Source organism: Phoenix dactylifera, chromosome 12 (genome assembly GCF_051530095.1).
Source record: "Phoenix dactylifera cultivar Ajwa chromosome 12, Ajwa_hap1_PhDact_Kaust_v1.1, whole genome shotgun sequence".
NCBI classification, from domain to species: Eukaryota; Viridiplantae; Streptophyta; class Magnoliopsida; order Arecales; family Arecaceae; genus Phoenix; species Phoenix dactylifera.
The window spans coordinates 17,428,385-17,448,074 of NC_143201.1; the positions used below are offsets into that span (position 1 = coordinate 17,428,385).

Sequence of the window (19,690 nt, forward strand, 5' to 3'; positions counted from 1 at the left end):
AACAATAAATATCAATGGTTGCGTGAAGTTATGTTGTTATTAATAGTAGAGGGTGAAATTTAAGAGGGTGCAAGTATATGAAGAGGGTAGTAGTTTCTATTATCTGTTTTATACTAGTTAGGATGCTGGACATGCGGGATTCGAGGATGCCTTCAACATTGTGGGGTTGAGCAGGTAGCAGCATCTTTTCTTTGTTATGATGTTGTGACACCTAGATGTTTGTCGGTTGCCCAGGATGATCAACTCTTGCTAGCTCATTTCTGTCTCAGGGTAGGTTGCTAAGGGTTTCTGAATGTTAGAGGTTAGTATTGGCATTTAATGTCTTGGCAATAAGAACAGCTTACAAGCTAGTGGATTGCTCCATGTGGGTGGGGTTGGTTCCAATACTGAGGTTTTGGGTGGTCTGAAGGGGCTTGGGTTATGTTACTGGAGAGGTTGAATAAGTGGTGTTTGTATTAGTGTTCATACCTCATTATCCTATGAATGCTGAATAGACGTGTGTTCTTCATATTGTTGCGTACTTGCAGTTATAATGGCTACCTACCTTTGTCTTCAATTTCGATATATGCTGTGTCATTGCTCCCATAAGTATGAAAGTCCCATACCTCTCCCAATTATTGTGTTTGTTTAATCTTGGTTTCTAATTGCCCATTATTGTTTAGAGCACACATCTTCAATAGTCTAGACCAACAACATCTGAACTTCTCAAAATTTCAAAGCCTTCAGTAGGAACTTGGCGATGACTATCGAGAAGCTTGCGGATTAATGTCTCTGGTGAGTAGAAATTATCTTGCTCGTGGTGTCTAATTACATCATTATTTCTAATCTTACTTCTAATGTCTGACCTCGATACCCCATCAACAAGAACACCAAGTTCAGTTCTTGTACAGCTGACGTGAATCATGTGATTTGGGTTTGCTGATCAATATTTCTAACTTTGTGCTTGCTGTCAATTTGTTCAGTAACTCATGCTTAACCTTTAGACTTTTTTATTATTTTTTTTCCCAATTCCAGCTTGATACTTTCTTTTCGAAATATATTCATATACATGTTGACTTGTTGGGTCTGTAGTCAAAATCTGTAAGACAATGTCTAACATCTGATTGCTTTTAATTTTTTGGCTTGCATATGAATGTGATCGATTACAGAATTGTATCAGTAATGATGTAGGGCATTGTTTATTTGTGGACTGTAGACCTATGCTAGACATTATATAGTAGATGAGAACTTCAGACGACAATTTGACCTTGACATGCAAAATTAAGGCAGGGGGAGAAATATTTTAATTTTGATCCCATGACTTCTCCCTTTAAGTTCCATGTATAAAGTATGGTGTTTCATCCTATAAAAGCATGATCATAATGGTCTTAAATTTTAGGGAAATGCTATGGTGTGGTTAGGTGAATTGTTTGCCGTGCACCTTCCAATAAAGTTAACAAGCCCCCAATTTTATTATTGTTATGGTCAACTAAAATCCTTCAGATGACTTTTCTGTTCACAGATACTAAAGTATAGCAAAAGATAGCAGAAAAAATGCGTTATTTGATGCATAAGATGTATGCGGATATTGAGCAAGAACTTTTAGATTGCTGATGTTAATGTCGTTGTTAATATTATTGGTTTCAACTTAATTTTCACCATTCATGCCTGATTGTAACTTTCTCCTGCTTCTTTTCAGTAAGAGAATAAACTTGGTTTGTGGAAGCCATAATCTCACTGTGTTGCAACTGCGCAATTTATTGCCCGTGCTCCTTTCCATGGGTTTCCTGTTTGAGCATGTGTCCCTTTAGCTTTCACTTTACCCATGTCCCACTAAAAGTTCCTGCACTCACAAAGAAAAACATGTTTCCTGTCGAATGTTTCATCACCTTTCCCCCTGTCGCTGTGGAACTTAAGCAGTGCTGCATAATATAATAGGTCTTCCACAGGTTCTACAGTTTGCTTACGTCCTGTTTTGAAACTAGAAGCTGATGATGAACCACAAAAAAAAGACATGATTTTCTTGTCTTTTTCCTTTGTTTTTCTGGTGGTAGATTTTTTGTACTTGGATTCTAAACTTTTTCCTGTTACTGCACTGGAATTGGTCTAAACTTCTAAACTTTGTTGCAGACGTCGGGTTTGTTATTTAAGATTTTTCAACATGGGTTAATTAGTGTAAATATTTTGAGGTAATTCGAAGTTTGGTTCTTCTGTTTAGATAATTCTACAAGTTAATAGTTCTGCAATAACTAGAGGCAAGTCCATTCATTCTTTCAGAATTTTTGTGGTCCGTTGGATTGCTGCCTTCGCTTTCTTGTTTTCATCTTTTTACTGGTTCACTTTCTGGACTCCATGTGCAGTATGCATGCATACGTTGCTCCCAGATCTCTCTGCTCTTTTATTTTCTTTTAATGTTTTGTTTGTAGCTTTTCGTCCTTGGCTTTCAGGAGTCCCACTCTTCCTACCACAGTGGACCCTTAATCAATTAGCCACATGGCTGGTGATGAGAAGTAGGTATGGATCGTTGAAGGATTTAATACTTGGTCTTCCTTTTAGATTTTATATGGAAAATATGGAATTATATGCAGGATGTGATATTCTTATCCTCATGATGTAATCCTTTCTCTATGGGAAATTCATAATTGTTGGATTCTACTCTTGGTTTGTCTCATTGAACCTCTTCCCATTTGCTTTTGATGCATGATCTTTGCCATAAGAAATATCAAACCATCAATCATCCCGTAAGATTGCCCAAATGGCCAGAGCATGCCAAAGGCAATGAAATGAGTCGCCGCATGCTCAAGATCTTGCTTTGCCCTCCATTACTTTATGAGCCACTTATCTACCAATTTTCTGATATCATGTTTCCTCTTCTTTCTTAAAAGGAGTTAGGGATACCTAGCCCAATCTTCTACTATTTTTGTTCCATTTCTAAATCTCTTTTCTTCTGTTAGTCAACTTGAATATTTGATCTTGTCGGTCTTTGTTTGGGATTGGGACTAGGGCAGGGATTTCGTTTTTTTTTTTTTGGATTAAAACATTTTGAGTTTGTAATTAATAGCATTCAAGGGTTCTAATTTTTTCACAGAATTTTCTGTATTGGGTACTTGTCAAAGCATGCGTAGGCTCGAAAAATTATAGCGACAAGCCATAGTTAAGAACTTATACTCTAGATTTGATTTCCTGATTGATGGATAAAATTCTTACTCATTCTTAGGTTTTTGGTTTAGTTTCCTCCGCTCTAAAAGAGTCTTTTCACTGATATGTATGGACTTAGTTGTTTGAGTGATTAGTGCACAAATTCTCCTAACAAACTGGTCCTAGGCTTCCCACAGAACATTCATGGTTTCTTGTTCTATTATTTTCTAAACAAAGCTGATTTTAACTGCTAGATTTATGCTGGTATAAGTTGGATTGGAGATTGAGCAGTGTCAGAGGCCTTTGCCCTTCTCAGATCAGGATCTGTGAGAGTAGCCAAGCCTTTTATTATTAACATTAAAACCATTGGAGACCCCATAACAATACCAGCTTGGCAACCCCAGTTTCACTCCCAATGGACCCATTTTGAGTCATTATTTGTCTTGGACTCTGCATTGGTCCCTAAAGTCCCCTCCCACCTTCAACCCAAGCTTTGCTGGCCATGGTCCACCTAGAATTCCTCCTGCCATCACAACAACACTTGTTGTATGACATCCAAATATACTTTAGAATTTAGCAATGGCACATCCTTCATTCTATAAATGTCAGGGGCTCCCTGCCAAAATGCTGGTTCCAACCAGCCCCTTTTGTGAGCTTAGGACCAGTTGCCCTATCTTTACGTAAAATGTTGTGTTTGGTATAGCTTATAATTTCTGCTTGCATTATTTGGGCCATATGTTTGCAATACTCAACAGATACTGTGGGCTAATTCATAACATTAAAACTGACTTTCCATGAAGGGGCTGGGGAAGAAATATGATCATCTGAATTCTGAAATCTTCTTTTAGAATCAACCAGGTGTGCGGAATTTTCTAAAAACCAGTATTGCATGGTATGGACCCTCCAAAATCACAATGAAAATTAGGTACAACAATCCAAGACCTCGCCCAAAAAAAAGCTAGCCAGAATATGTTATTTGAGTTTTTTGGCCTGTATAAGTATTTATAATGTATAGCCAATACTCAAGATATGCCAATATATATCCAATGAGGACTAAACATGTGGGGTTCTTACACACTCCTTCCATCTAAGCATTGGCATTCTCATCAGATTAAGAATCCAAATCCAATTAAATTCAATCACAAATACCACAATCGGCTCATAGTCAACCCAAAATAACTTATGCTACCCAGTCCGTATGGATTATGGGTCGAGTCCACTTTGATACTATTTGTAATAATCCAAGATTTCACTTAAAAAGCTAGCTAAAAAGTATTATTTAGGTTTTTTGGTCCTTTATTGGTACCTAAGTTCTACCAAGTGTATAACTGAAGTGGGATTAAACATATGACTGCCCAGATCCTTTCATTAGGTATTAAGCATCTTGCTTTCGTTGAACCTTTTTTTTTTTGGCATGCAAGGCTTCATCGTAACCAACTTCCCACTAATTCCAAAAGCCGAAAAAAAAGGCCTCATTACTATCAAAAAAAAAAGGGGGTAACAATAATAACCTCATTTTGGGTAACAACCTTTTGTGGCGCCACCCACCCAAATATTGTTGAGTTTTGGAATACATGAACATAACATCTCAAAAGAAGATCAAAAAAAAAAAAAAAAGATATACAATGACTAATCTTAAAAATTCTATGGGGAGTGCCATAAAATCATATACAGAGGCTTCAGAATTGTGAGTAGTCACATATTTTGTGAATCCTAATTCATGAATAGGGTGGAAGAGAAGGAAAGGACCCATTAGCTCCATTGTTTCTTCTTTTTGGATCTCCCAAATGACCCCCACAGCTCTGGTCCTTCTCCCGACCTCCCTAAACAATCATCTTTGCCCCGGCCAACTCCACTTTCGTTGAGCATTGATCCCTCCATCAGGTCCTCTTTCAAGCAAGGACCTACTCTGTCAACTTTGTCTCCACCCCTCCCCCTCTTCCTCCCCACCCCTCAATTCACCGCTTGTCTTTGTCTCATGGGTCCCATCTCTAGTGGACACCCCTATCCAAGGTTCGTCAAATCAATATCGGAGCATATAACAAGTCTACATCTAAAAAAGTTAAATTTTTATCCCCAATGAATCGCAAAATATAAACTCCCCATCCTCAAAAAATATCATTGATGAAATCCTTGGTCAAGTCTTAACAACATCCGAAAATAAAGCTTTTAATCACTTATCTTTCTTTTTATCATCATCCACTCCATCAATCATCAATATATCCTTCACCAAAGTATCTCACATCATCCAACCATCTATACATTTACCACCATCATTTGCATTACAAAATCATAAATATTTGTGAAAAACTTTCAAATTTTTCAGAAAAATTTGCAATGTTCCTCTAAAATTTTGAGAACTTTTTTTAAAAAATAGAAAAATCTGCAAAAGCATTTGAAAATATAAAAACACTCTTTTCTAAATGAATCAAGCAAGCTAAAGGTGTTGTTATGCTTTCTAGAAAGGTTCGCTATATAACTACAACACTTAATATTTAGTCTACCGGTTTGCTAGGTACTAACACTAATGCTCCTGCACTTGCAAAGAAATTGTCTCAAAAGTCACAAAAATATTACATTTAGCCATTTTGAAAATTATTACCACACCACAACATGGCATGTACCTTAGCACATGATCTGGGTTGTTTCTCTCTCAACTTTCGATCTTAGCACCTAAAAAATCTGTCTGTACAAATGATGATAGTCTGTATTCGAAGTTTTCCTAGGGTTGGTAAAGCAAAATGGGGGCGACTTTAGCCCATTGGGTCCTCTACCTCGGGCCATCAATATTATATGCTCCACTGAAATAGATTTTGTGGAAAATCAAATATATCTGATTTTGGCTGGCCTTTCACCCCTAGCCACAAGTCATCCCCATATTATGCCACATACATGGGTTCAGTCCTCTAGTGCTTGTTAGAGCTCTATTTATCCCGCTCATGGCTAGATCGATTGGTTTTGGATCAAATAGGAAAAACTAGAATCTTTCACCTCTGGAAAGTGCCTACACCTGATGGCTTAAGCAATGCGGTTATCCAACACAACACAACAATCTTGCGAAAATATCAATAAGTTTCCCTCTGGGATTTGGCAATGCACCTAATAGTTAATGAGCTTTTCATCCCTTGAGTTGAGCTCTATGCTAATGCAAACAAACTATTAGCCTTTCACCCCTCTCGCCATAAATCAGTGGAGTGCTTATAAACAATTTTAGACATGAATTTTACACGGGCATTAGCATTTGCATTGGCATTCGTACCATATCGCAATGCATTCTAGAAAACAACAATCAAGGTAATTCTGTCCAAGTGATTGCTACTTTCTTTTACCTTTAAAGTTAGGTGGTATTGTTTTTTGCTTTGACATGTGCTTACTTCATGGTCTATATCAAAAAGGCGCACACTATAGACAACATTAGCTGCAAAAGAAATAACTTCCTTGCACCATGGTAGTAAATCTTAGCCCATTTGATCTACTTAGTTTATCTGACTCAACCTAAATCCATCCAACTTGAACCTTAGCCTATCTCATCCAACCAAACTCAAGTGAACGAAGATTTGAATTCTATCCGAAGCCCAACAGATCATCTAGCTCCATTATCCCTCCTCTCTCTCTCTCTCAAACTTTTTTCTTTACATCTTAATTTCTCCTAATTTCTTTAGCTCATATTGGTTGGTTGGCACACATTCAAGCCTTGAATGAGCGTGTTGTTACCAAAGTTTACTTGTGGATAGTTCTTTAGTAGAGATCTATTTGAGTTTTTTTTATTCAAATACTAAACAACTTTAGGACATAGATTTGGATTCATTGCATAGTTGATGTCAATGACCTATATCAAATGAGTTGATCTTTTTATAATTTTAGTTCGCAAAAACTATAATGTTTATATTTTGGTGTTTGTCTATATTAATGGATATTCTAGAAATTGAAATGTAATAAGATGCTAGGATCTTAATAGCAAGCATAGAAAATATTCTATTTTTACTATAATTACAATAACATAAATGATTCTCTTAATAATGTCTTAAAAATATCTTTGTTAATATATCCTTTTTCTTAAATCAAGTGCTTATTTTTATTATTTTAATTAATTTTTATTTATTTATTTAATATAAGATAATGTAGCAGTAGATTTAATACTTCATTCTTATGAGAAATCCTGGCTAGAACCCTAATTGATTGAGCCTTTTTATTGCTGATCATCATGTGCAAATGAGAAAAACCTTGGCGAGGTACAACTATCTTGAACCAAGCCTCTCTTGTTTACTCAGTGGACGGTGCCTGTTTTCCTCCATTGCTATCCTTTCTGGTTGTTTTATTTAGACCAGTCATTTGTACAGGGTTGTCAAATTAATAAATTGGTTGGTTAAAACCTCCCTCAAAAAAAAAAAAAGAGAAGCCAATAGGGCAGCCGATTGGGTGGCTGCCTTCGCGGCTCATCATTCCGGATATACCCTTTGGGTGGAGGAGGGGGAGCTGCCACTGGCCCTCCGTGAGTTAGTGTTTTTTGACTTTATTGAATATATTCGTACACGTATTGTATGAAAATCCGTCTTTAGAAAAAAAAAAAAAAAGGAAAGAATGGCCAGCATGCACGGAGACACATGATAGAATCTTAAAAGAAACAAACACAGAATAAAGAAAAAATATAGAAGATTTAGATAAGAAATTGACTATTTTTGATATTTTTAATAGTATATATTATTTTCTTTAGAAATATTGAAAAGACTGAAATGATGATGATATTGGTAGTAAAATTGAAAGATCCATGAAGCCGTGAACTCAGCTCGCTTTTCTTTTCTTTCTGGTAGTTCTAGACTTGCATCTGCAAAAACGTAATAGAGTGGCCTTCAGATTCAAAATAATGGACGTTATGGCTTCCATTTAATAAAGCTTTGATCCTTTCTAGAGAGAGGATTACAAGGTGTCCATCCTCGGTGACTACTAGCCTAGGAGGCAATTTTATTTTTCGGTTATGGACAAATAGTAATGTAATAATCTACGACTTATTCAAAATAAATAGCCGAAAATATATTTTTTTATATTTTCTAATCTTGTATAAGTACTTAAGATCTACCTAATGAATAACTTATGCAGAACTAAATACACGTTTGTATGGATCTTCACATGTTTCTTCCGTTTAAGCCCTAACGTTCTTGTCAGGGGCTAAGAGTTTAAATTCATTCAAATATAATTACAAGCACCATAATCGGCCCGCTGTCGGTCTTCATGAATCCGTACTGCAGTGTTTTCTAGTCCATATAGGCTATGGGCTGAGTATGCACTGATACTATTTGTAATGATTTAGGACTTCATAAAAAATAACTAGTTGGAATGTATTATTTGGATTTCTTGATCTTATATAAATACACAAAATCTAATCAACAAATAACCAATATAGAACTAAATACACGTGTCCTCACAAGTAAGTTATCTTGAAGTGCTCTCAAACTCCTGCCATTCTTCCCAATTTCCTTCTCCCATAGTATACGAGATATCAGCAAAGTTGACAAAGATATCAAGCCTGAAGCCAAAGTCCAGACACCTTTTTTGACCGTTATGAGACCCATCCAAACTCTCAAAATGACTTTCTCTGAACTCCAAAAGTCAGAAGTTTGCACAGATGATAGCCGAATGCTTTGAAGTCCTCTGCTATCCAACAACGATGGCCGTTCCAGGTTGTTATCTATTTCGTCCTTTTATTCGGTTTCTTCTTGGTTTCCCACAAGGAAATTTCTGCAACGTCCCATCAAGAGTATGGCCATGCCCTACTTTGTCGGCTTTATGGTATTTACCAAAAAAAAGTATTCAGCTATTATTGGAAAACAATTAATATATTTTTAATGTTGAATCAGAATATTATTTGCTCCCATTTATGCATGGATCGCATTACTAGATTTTGTTTATTATCATACTTGATTAAAAAAAATAGAGCTTGGTTATTGACCATAGTCTTACAGCTATTGACATGTAATATGTATTTTGTGAATTAAACAATGTTGCTAATGCATTATACTGGTTACTTCACTTGCTATTGATTGTTGACTGAATACAAACCAATAAATTCTATCTAGCAATTCTATTTATTTTAAATTTTTACAAAAAATTTTTGCATTCCTTTATAACCACCATGCATGAATGGCCAAAATTCATTAATTGCATTCGCAATGTATATAAGCCCTCTATATATTTAAAGATAACATATGCTTGATTAGGAGAGCTAGAGAGACATATTTACATGTCTTCACTTCACCTTTATCGTGGCTTGCCAATTATCCTTTTTCTACTAGCTTTTCAGAAAATCCATATTTTCTTTTTCATGTCTTTTTTTTTTATTTTTTAAACAACAAAATGCTTATGCAAAACACTATCATTTAAGAAGATGTTCGCATTAAAAAAAGTTTTCATTTCAATATACTTGTAAATTACAAAAACTGCAACCTATAAGACCATAGATGAGATTAATCCATTTTGATAATTTATATACTCTTCGAAATCAAGACGATAATGGATCATGCCAAGGCAGCATTCGCTAGATATGCATCGAACCGTCTCCCTAGAAGCTTATATATTCACATATTTGTCGTTCGAGGCTAATAGCATCTTACTTATAGGTGTAGATTTTTGGTTCACCCATAAGGAGTAACATTACTAATATGTGAATATATAGGATTCTAGGTCCGTATGTTAAAAAAGAGTTCAAATTGTTATATCGGTAATTCGGAGGCTCTTAAGGTACGAAATGACCGTTGGATTTGAAAAATACGCCGGCTGTGAGAAGAAACCGCGAGTATACTTCCCCTATAGATACCCCGCCAAAAAACCAAGCTAAAATCCTAACGATCGATCTTGGAAGAGAGGAGAGAATGGGGAAGTGGGCGCCGTTTTGGCCTCCAAAGGCGGTGGCGATTTCGCTGCTGGTCTGGGTCACCGCTGCCGCCGCCGGCGGTATCCCAACGACGCTGGGCGGGCCGTTCGAGCCGGTGACGGTGCCGCTCAGCGACGAGGCGTTCCGGGGCCACGCCGTCGACCTACCGGACTCCGACCCCCGGGTGCAGAGGCGCGTCAGGGGTTGGGAGCCAGAGCAGATCTCCGTCTCCCTCTCGGCCACCGAGGACTCTGTTTGGATCTCTTGGATCACAGGTTCGAACTTTTTTTTATTTTCTGTGGTGGCAGATTAGTTTTCTTTTCTTTTTCCTTTTTTTTAACTGGTTGTTCCTTGAGAAAAAAGTCCTTTAAAATAAGGAATCTTATGAGCTATGTTGAGCTTTCATGAAGAGAACTAGGTGATTATATAATTTTTTTATTTCATTTATAGATGAAATTGTGTTAGATAGAAGAAAGTTTTTTTTCTTTTTTTAAAAAAAGTTGAATTGGTGAGTAATTAAGGTTAACTTTAAATTTATCGTCACCTTCATAATATTCTTTGACTGAGATGTTGCCTCCATAGAAGTTTTCTTTCAAGCCGAAGGAAATAATCGCCTTAGCTTTCATTGGTACATGAGCTATTCTGTTTCTAAATGTCATCTTTTCTTTTGCTTGATTATTTCGGTGCATAGAGAAACATTTTTTCAGGTTCAGAAACTTCAATTTAGAAGTTTTAGTTTGGTTTTAGCTTTTCCTTCTTCAGTAACCTTTTTATCATTTTATTGCTTAAGGATTGGTCTTGGGGGTGAGATGCAGGGGAATTCCAAATTGGGGAAGGCATTGAGCCACCGAATCCTACTACCGTAGCAAGCATAGTTTGTTATGGAAATTCAGAGAATTCAATAACATATGAAGCTACTGGTTATTCCCTTGTTTATGATCAGCTTTATCCATTTGAAGGGCTACAGAACTACACTTCGGGAATCGTCCATCATGTTCATCTCACAGGTATTTTGATTGAAATTGTATCTCTGCATTACTTTACAAGTTGAATAAATTCAATTTGACTATTATCACAAAGTGTGATTGTTAAATTACTAAATCTTCCTTGTTATTTCTTAGATAACTCACTATTATGAGATAACATGTTCCAATTTGTTACTATATCGCCGCATGCTGAGCCAAACTCTAAACTATCTTAGATTGTGCCAGAGCTATTCATGTACGCTTCTATCATTTTGTCATCTCGCTAACCATTCAAACAAAGTGGTGCCTTCATGGAAAATGTTAATATCATGTGTGAATTAGATGAACATATATCTTTATTTACTCTTTTTTTTTTGGCAACAGTGGCAATTCTACATTTTCCTACAACCATTCTTGTTAATTATCGTAGAACTAATAATTTTAATTTTTAAGCCCTATTTGTTAATTGAAGTCTAGGTACAATATCTCTTTGATACATAATTAAAATGAATAGTTAAACAAAGATTTCTTAAATCCATGGAGGGTACAGTAGTTCTGTGTGCATGTATGCTGTAATGCAAAAGATTAAAGCTGATGTATAACTTAAAACAGTACGTTATGGTTATTGCTCTACCTTTCTGGATTGTTGAACTCGTGCTTCATCACACTTTCTCTGCAGGATTGAAACCAGAGACACAATATTATTATCAATGTGGAGACCCTTCATTACCAGCCATGAGTGAAATCCATGCTTTCAAGACCATGCCAACTCCGGGACCTCAGAACTACCCAAGACGCATTGCTGTTGTTGGGGATTTGGGTCTTACTTATAACACTACTTCCACAGTAGATCATATGACAAGCAATCAGCCTGATCTAATCGTATTGGTCGGTGATGTCTGTTATGCAAATATGTATCTGACGAATGGAACTGGCTCGGACTGCTATTCTTGCACATTTTCAGAGACTCCAATACATGAGACCTACCAGCCTCGCTGGGATTATTGGGGAAGGTGATTATACCTTTCAATATCTGATCTAAAAAGTTTGCAATGTTTTTTTGCTCTAGCACCTGTATCATAGAGAACATGGAGACTAAGTAAGTTGTCTTGGATACTTCTACAGCTACAGCAACTTGATTCTCATGGGAAGTTAATATGCTTTTTAGTGGCCAGTTAATTTCATTAATTTATGTTGGAACTAAAGCTGGTTATGCTTTTACAGGTATATGGAGCCTGTCATTTCAGAAATTCCAATGATGGTGATTGAAGGAAACCATGAGATAGAACAACAGGCTGAAAACAAGACTTTTGTATCTTATAACTCTAGATTTGCATTCCCAGCTGAAGAAAGCAGATCTTTCTCCACTATGTACTATTCCTTCAATGCTGGAGGAATACACTTCATCATGCTTGGTGCCTACATTTCCTACGACAAGTCAGGTGAGTTTTGTGATAAGCCTTTTTTCTCTAAGCATTTGTGCTATGCCTCCACTTTTTTAAGTGATTTAGAGTTTCGAGGTAATGAAGCACCCTTCAGACTTCTTACCTTAATATATCTAAGATGATGCCACTTGAAATGCATTTATAGCATTGAGAATATATATGCCTACTATGAGAAACAGTGTTAAAAGAGAGGTCATTACGTTGTTATGGTCCCAGCAATCTAGGGTCCTGGGAGGGGCAAACTGGGGACAACCTAACCTTTGGCATTTCTTATACAATGTGGCTACTCCAAGACCAAAACTTTTACCATTGCACCAAGCAATGGCCACTACTATGAGAAACAGTGTTATAACATAAATTTCCTTCTGTTACTGAAAAGGAAAAATTATGGGGACGTGAGATTGAGATTTTTCTAGTTTCGGTCTCTAGGGAAGTAGTGCAAGTTATTGTTATTTATATGTAAATCTGTGTAAAATTCTTGCTTCTATTTGAAATGATCTCACTGTTCTTTCTGTCTTTAAGTTTCTGCCTCATCTCTTGAAGAAGTCGTTATATAGCTTCTTTGAAATGAAGTATTACATGCCAAATTGGAATAATGAATGAAAGCTTCGGATCAATACACTTCTTCAAGAGAAGAGGAGTAGCATAGACATAATCAAACATTAGGCCTTTGTTTGGTTGATGTCAAAAAGAGATGCCAATGTGTTTATTTCACTATATACGATCTACTATGTTGGTCGATCGAGAGATAGCATTTCTGGAAATATTAGAGCATGGTAAACATGTTGAGGTGCCTTTTTGTACTGTTTTTTGAGGCATATCATTAGCAAACTCTGGGCACACATTGTTATATGGACAAAAAATATCGGGCAATAAAGATGGTTGTAACTAAGTAAATGAGAACTCAGAGATGAGAATCATGAAGTTGGTGTGTTCGAGGAGGCCTTAGTCAGGAGAGGGGCCTGACTTTGTGTTCGAGGATCAAAAAAGGAAGAAGATATATTATGAAGTTAGGATAATATAGAGGGAAGGTATCAGAATGGCTCTGAAAGGCTTTTATTGATGAAGGGTGCAGCCTTTGTTCCTTCTTTTTTTCCTTAGATAGGCAAGCTTAATCTATTCATTAAGACAATAAAAGGAATAAAAAAGGAGTACAGTTAGAGAATAGAAGAAAAGAGTACAGCAATAAGTTGAGCAAAAGAGAGAGGAGGAAAAGACAGGTACAAGTTAGGAAAGAAGAAGAAGAGATAAAAGGACACTAATGTAGGAGAACATTGCCACCGAAAGATCTTTCACTGTAAATTTGAAGGAGAAGCAAATCTGATTCAGTCATTCAAGAGAAAGGAGATATCATCAATAGCGCACTGCTTGGTTCTGAAACAGTAGAGAAAAATCTGCTACCTATTTTATTCCAAATAACCAGCAACAGACCGAAGCCAAAGTCCCATCTCATCCAGCATCTAGTTTTGAGAAAATTGTTTCTCTAGTCAGTCCAGCTTAAGACTAGTTCACTCAGGAAAGAACATACAGGTAGGCGACTTGCCAGATATTTGAGCATGTCTGCAGCATCGAAACAAAGTGATCAACTGTCTCATCTTGTAAATTACAGAGTAAAAGTGTTATAAACAAGTGATCGACTCATGTAAATTACAAAGTAAACAGATGAGGAACTGACCTGTTTCTTTTTCTAAGGTTGTCAGCCATTAAGAGCTTATAAATCGATCATAAGCCAAGTGAAATCTTAACTTTCTCAGGGACCCAGATAACCCGAATAGAATTAGAATCCGTTGCAGTAGTGCTTCCATGGTTACGGAAGTGATAGATATTCTTTGTAGAGCCTTGTTCCTTTTCATCCCATCACCATCAAATGGACTCACTCTGGTGACAAGATTGTGAACCTTTATTACAAATTAATAGCGGACAACTGCTTCAGTGTGGCAAGCTTATTAGTTATCAAATGATATGTGGGTCAAGGCTTTGGACATGAATCCCTCCATAGATTCTGAGGCACCTCCCAAGGCTTAACCAAGAATCATGCAGTGTGAATATGTTAATTTTCAAATCCAAATTAATTGCTTAACTTGCAAGGCGCACCCGTGTTATACAAAAACATTGAGATTTGATTAGTGGAAGATATAGCTTGTAGGACATATACTTTATTTTGGAGAACGAATGCCTTGTGGCCGCAAGCAGAGTGAGATTAGTAGTTGACTGGAAATGCAGGCTAATCTTCCTGCTACAAACCTTTTAGTGAATGTGTTTCTAGAACACTTTGGTGAAGGAGCAGTTTAATTTCATAATGCTGTCTGCTGACATTCTTTTCTTGGGAGAAATATATATTCTATAGGAACATTTGAAAAATGCAACTTTGTGAAGGATTGATTTCCATATTACAACACTTATGTCATGCCTTTCAATGAATAATACTCCAGATGGCACTTTAATTCAGGGTAAAAATGCTAGCTGAAAGTTTAGCTAAAAATTAACTAACTTGTCATGATCATGTGCCCAAGAACTTATACTTGTCATATTACAGGGGAGCAGTATAAGTGGTTGGAGAGAGATTTGGCAAATGTAGACAGAACAGTGACCCCTTGGTTAATTGCCACTTGGCATCCACCTTGGTACAGCACCTACAAAGCCCATTACAGGGAAGCAGAATGCATGAGAGTGGAAATGGAGGCACTGCTCTACTCATATGGCATTGACATCGTGTTCAATGGTCATGTAAATTCCAGACTTTTCACTTTTAGTGCTTCTGTTCATAATTTAATTTGACCGGCATCTTTTGATTATGATATTTAAACATCTATTCCAATTCTTGATACCACGACATGCAATTTTATTATTTTGATGCCAAATGTTCAAGATTTTGTAGTGTTTAACTTGTTGGATATTGATTAACCAATTGACCTCAAAAACTTAAGTTGATAGAGAAAAAGAATCTCCTCTTGGATATTTATTATGTTACAAGCATAAAATAGCTAGGTCCTTGTTCAGAAGGATAATAAAAGATAAATGCATCTATTCATCTATCAAAATCGTCCCGTATAACTAATGTTCCTTTTGCATTATCTATCATTATAAATATTTTCAGTATTCAGGATTGACTTGGAGATTTTAAAAAATGGATGGTTCTATGAAATTCACCAAATTACAACTATAAGCTGTTAATTAAACCTTGTCCTTGTCCTTCCAACTTCCAGTATAACTAAACTTTGTATCGGCATCGCATAATCTAGTTTCGAGCCATCACCAATTCTTTGCTCAGTTTGCTCTACAATCTCATCAGGTTCATGCCTATGAAAGATCAAACCGTGTTTATAACTATACCTTGGATCCCTGTGGTCCTGTTCACATAGTGGTGGGGGATGGTGGCAATAGGGAGAAGATGGCGATGGATCATGCAGATGATCCTGGCCATTGTCCAGATCCATCAACCACACCTGATGAATATATGGGTGGCTTCTGTGCATTCAACTTCACAGCAGGCCCAGCTGCAGGCAAGTTCTGCTGGGACCGCCAGCCTGAGTACAGCGCTTTCAGAGAAAGTAGCTTTGGACATGGGATTCTAGAGGTATATCAGCTTCCCTTTCTTTCCATTGACAAAAAAAATATATGCGAATCAGAGCTTTAACTTATAACTGAATTGCATGCAGGTGAAGAATGAGACACATGCCTTGTGGACATGGCATCGGAATCAGGATATGTATGGTAGCTTGGGAGATCAAATTTATATAGTTCGACAGCCTGATAAGTGCGCAGTCAAACACCAAGTCAATTGAGGCTCAAACCATATGGTATAAATAGTTCTGGAAAATGCATTGTTTGCATGGTAATCTCACAATATCAAAATTTCTAATGAAGAGAAGCACAGAAGTTAGCATATATGTGTATCAGATTGCAGCACATTGAACAGAAAAGGGCATAAAAAATGGGAGATGAATTTATTGAATAATGCAATAAATGTTGTAGAATGAGCTATGAGTAATTTGAGAGAATAGATTCAAGTTTGAAATAAGAGCTCATAAAGTACTTGATATCGACCACTGGCTTTGGCTCGGTGACAGATTACTGATGATAGGTTGTTTACTCAAATTTCCATTTACCTAGAGTTGCATGTTAAGCAGAAGGAATGCAGACTAGATTAGTCTGAATTGCATTTATCAAAATGGAAGGTTGTGCAAAGTGAAGATTAGGTCTTCTCTATGGCTGAAGTTGAGCCAAGACTCAATCAATACCTGCTAATCTTGGTTGTGTCATATGACCATGAAGCTCTTCATAAATTCCCAGTAGGTTCTTAAATCCAATTCTTATTTATCTACCGTTGGTTGTTGGTGAAAAGGAATGCCGGTTTGGTCAGTGCGAATTGCATACATTAAAACTGAGGTTGTGCAAGGTGAAGGGGCAGGACTTCTATGGCCAAAGTTGAGCCATGTCGAGATCTGCTAATCTTGGTTTTCTCTTCTTGCCATAGAGTTTTTCATAAAGCTGGCATTGTACCTCAACAAGTTTTGTACTTCCAAGTTCCCACCTGGAAGCAAATCCTCCAGCATTCATCTTCTTCAACCTAAAATGCTTGGGCTCAATTCTATCAGCCAAACTGTAGCCTGTCTGAAATTTTCCACTGACTTCCTTGAAGCTGTAAGGTTATTATAGGTTTATTTCTTTTGCCTTCATAGCTGCAAGGCCTAGTTCTTGATCTTCTAATGTATCTTGATGGATCAGCAACTGGCTGGAGGAGATTTTTCCATCTCGTTGGAGAGATTTGCTCACTATGAGCACATTTTTAGGATAGATTAGTTTCCCATATCTTTCATAAGAGTAATTAGTGTGTAGATCTCAACTTAGGAATGCTTGTTAGCTAGGAGTTACAAATTTTGTTTTAACCATGGGAAGTTACAGGATCGACCTAATGGTTGATGAGTCAACTTCCACCTGCGAGCAATGTTGTTCTAATTTGACTCAAATCTAAACACGATCTAACTGAACCATTGTTGTAACAGCCCAGAATCTTATCCAAAAAGACTAGCCAGAAGATATTATTTAAGTTTTTTGATCCTGTATAAGTACTCAAGATCTACCTAGTGAATAACGATATGAGACTAAACACATGCCTGCACGAATTCTCGCAATTGCCACTGCTAGTTCTAATGTCCCCAGGATCTGAGTGGGCATACTCAATTTGCTTCTAGATGTGAACATACATGCTGTGACTCCAAGGGGTAACTGCATCGGAAAAAGCATCCCAAAGGTTATATATGAACAGGCGCACACAAAATAACATTGATATACTTGAGTAAATGGCAAAAACTATTGCTACCTATTTTAATAGATGAACAAATATCATGTAGATATGTAAATTGTTGAGTGCCCATCCTTCTGGAGGATAGGTTTGAGGGGGCTACTTTGATCCCACCATAGGAGGAGCCATTTGAACCACAAGTATGTCTCATAAGAAAATGGCAAAGTTTCAGGAAAAAAAACAAAAAATATACATAGTTAAGTACCATTGGACATCATGCTTACATGGCGACAACATCTGCACTCTATGTACCTATTCTAAGAGGAGCTACAGCATGTTTCTTTTTCAACAATAAAAAAGTTTCTCCCCATCGGCCATCACACCCCATGAAAGCACCTTTTATAGTTGACATGCAGTAACTAAGACACATCATGTAGCCACCATGATAGCAGTTTTTAAAGCACTGGCCCACAGGTTGATGTTGAAATGAGCATGAGCATGGTTATTAATCCTGGAAAAAGAGTGAACAGAAGTCCCCTTCTTCTCTGAAACGCACCGGCGAAACCGGAATAAGAGAACAGTTACTTGTACAGGTTGCTTCTTAGTTGTCCACACGCAAGAAAGAAAAAAAAAGCTGTCCTACATGGCAACATTATTATTATTATTATTATTATTATTATTATTAAGATATGCATTTCACAATACCCTAGCATAAATACATCTAAAAAAAATTAGAAAATAAGATGTCACTAAAAGCTCTGCATTCACCTATCTCTAAAGTCCAGAAAAATCTGCAGAAAGTCACTAAAAGCAATATAATCTTGAAGTAGTAAAGGTTTGTCTTTGTTTTGTTAACAAGCATGCCTAATTACAAATTGCATATGTTTGAGCCCACCTTGATTTCTTGTGTCTACCTCAACAAATGTCCATCTCATCAGTTTATAATCTTAATTTTGTAAAAAATAAAAAATGTAGAGCGAAAATGCTACTGCTCAGCTTGGAGCTCAGAGATCCGATCCAACAGCCAGCACTGTTCAGGGATATACCTGTTAGATATTTTTGTTGTATTGTTTCCCATTTCCTTCAATTATTTTTTTTCTTTGGTTTAGAGCTATACTTTTGAGAGAGAAAGAGAGAGAGAGAGAGGGAAGCAATTGTAGATTGCCGGATCTAAAAATTTCAATTTTTTTATTTTTTGTTATTTTATTATTTTTATTTTTTTCTAAAAAGGAGGGAAAAACTATTTATTGCAGATTATCTAGGTCTAAATACATTTTCACACCAATCAGTTGTACATCTTGCGAGCAATCAAAGGTTCGAGGTTTGAATCTTGGATGGTGCATTCCTAAGTATTATAGCACAAGTGAGTCCTCATTCCTTTCCCTTAGACCAAGGTAATCAATACCAATAATAATAACGGCATCATGCTTTATCCCAGTCCTCTTGTCTTCTCTTGTTTGATTCTCACATCAAGTTCAGCTAACAGGACAGCCTGCAATTTGGCAATAAAAATCAGACAAGAGTGTGTTGAACCACTGGAATGGGAAGTGGGAGCCACAAATTTCTAAACTGTTTCTGGCTGTGGTATGGCTGAATGGAATCCAATGCCATTACTATCAAACAGTTTAGAAGAAGGGAGAGCTGAAGTAGCCCAACCACCTTCCTTTGGGAACGGAAGTCAAATTTTTCTGGCATGGCCCAAATCACTTGCTATCTCATTAAAACAGGCTGAAAGAGACAAAATTGGAGCCAGATATGAGAAAATAAGAGGCATTTTTTGGATAACATTGTCCCAAGGGATGGTGTGTTCCAAATATATTTGCTTGTTACTGTCTCTGCAAAGCTTTTAAGTACGTCTTAAAGTCTTTTTAGCTTATTATGAATATGGGATTATACCTTATTATGAATATGGGATTATACCCTACACCACGTGCACCAACATGGCCATGCACCACACCAAGACCTCAACTTCTTGCTGTGGACTCGATTCGATTCTCAGAGAAGGTAGACGATGTGATTGGTGCGGTGCATGACGATATAGTGCATGCAG

General features: G+C 36.9%; 1 protein-coding gene across 1 annotated transcript; it reads left to right on the plus strand.

Annotated features, from left to right (window-relative positions):
• The first annotated feature begins 9,782 nt into the window (after positions 1-9,782).
• On the plus strand, positions 9,783-16,435 carry LOC103709380 (purple acid phosphatase 15-like). The gene is made up of 7 exons (XM_008794681.6): positions 9,783-10,260; positions 10,801-10,992; positions 11,630-11,963; positions 12,175-12,392; positions 14,932-15,122; positions 15,688-15,972; positions 16,055-16,435. The coding sequence occupies exons 1-7, from the start codon at positions 9,984-9,986 to the stop codon at positions 16,178-16,180; spliced, it is 1,623 nt and encodes a 540-aa protein (XP_008792903.4). The 5' UTR covers positions 9,783-9,983; the 3' UTR covers positions 16,181-16,435.
• The last annotated feature ends 3,255 nt before the right edge of the window (positions 16,436-19,690 follow it).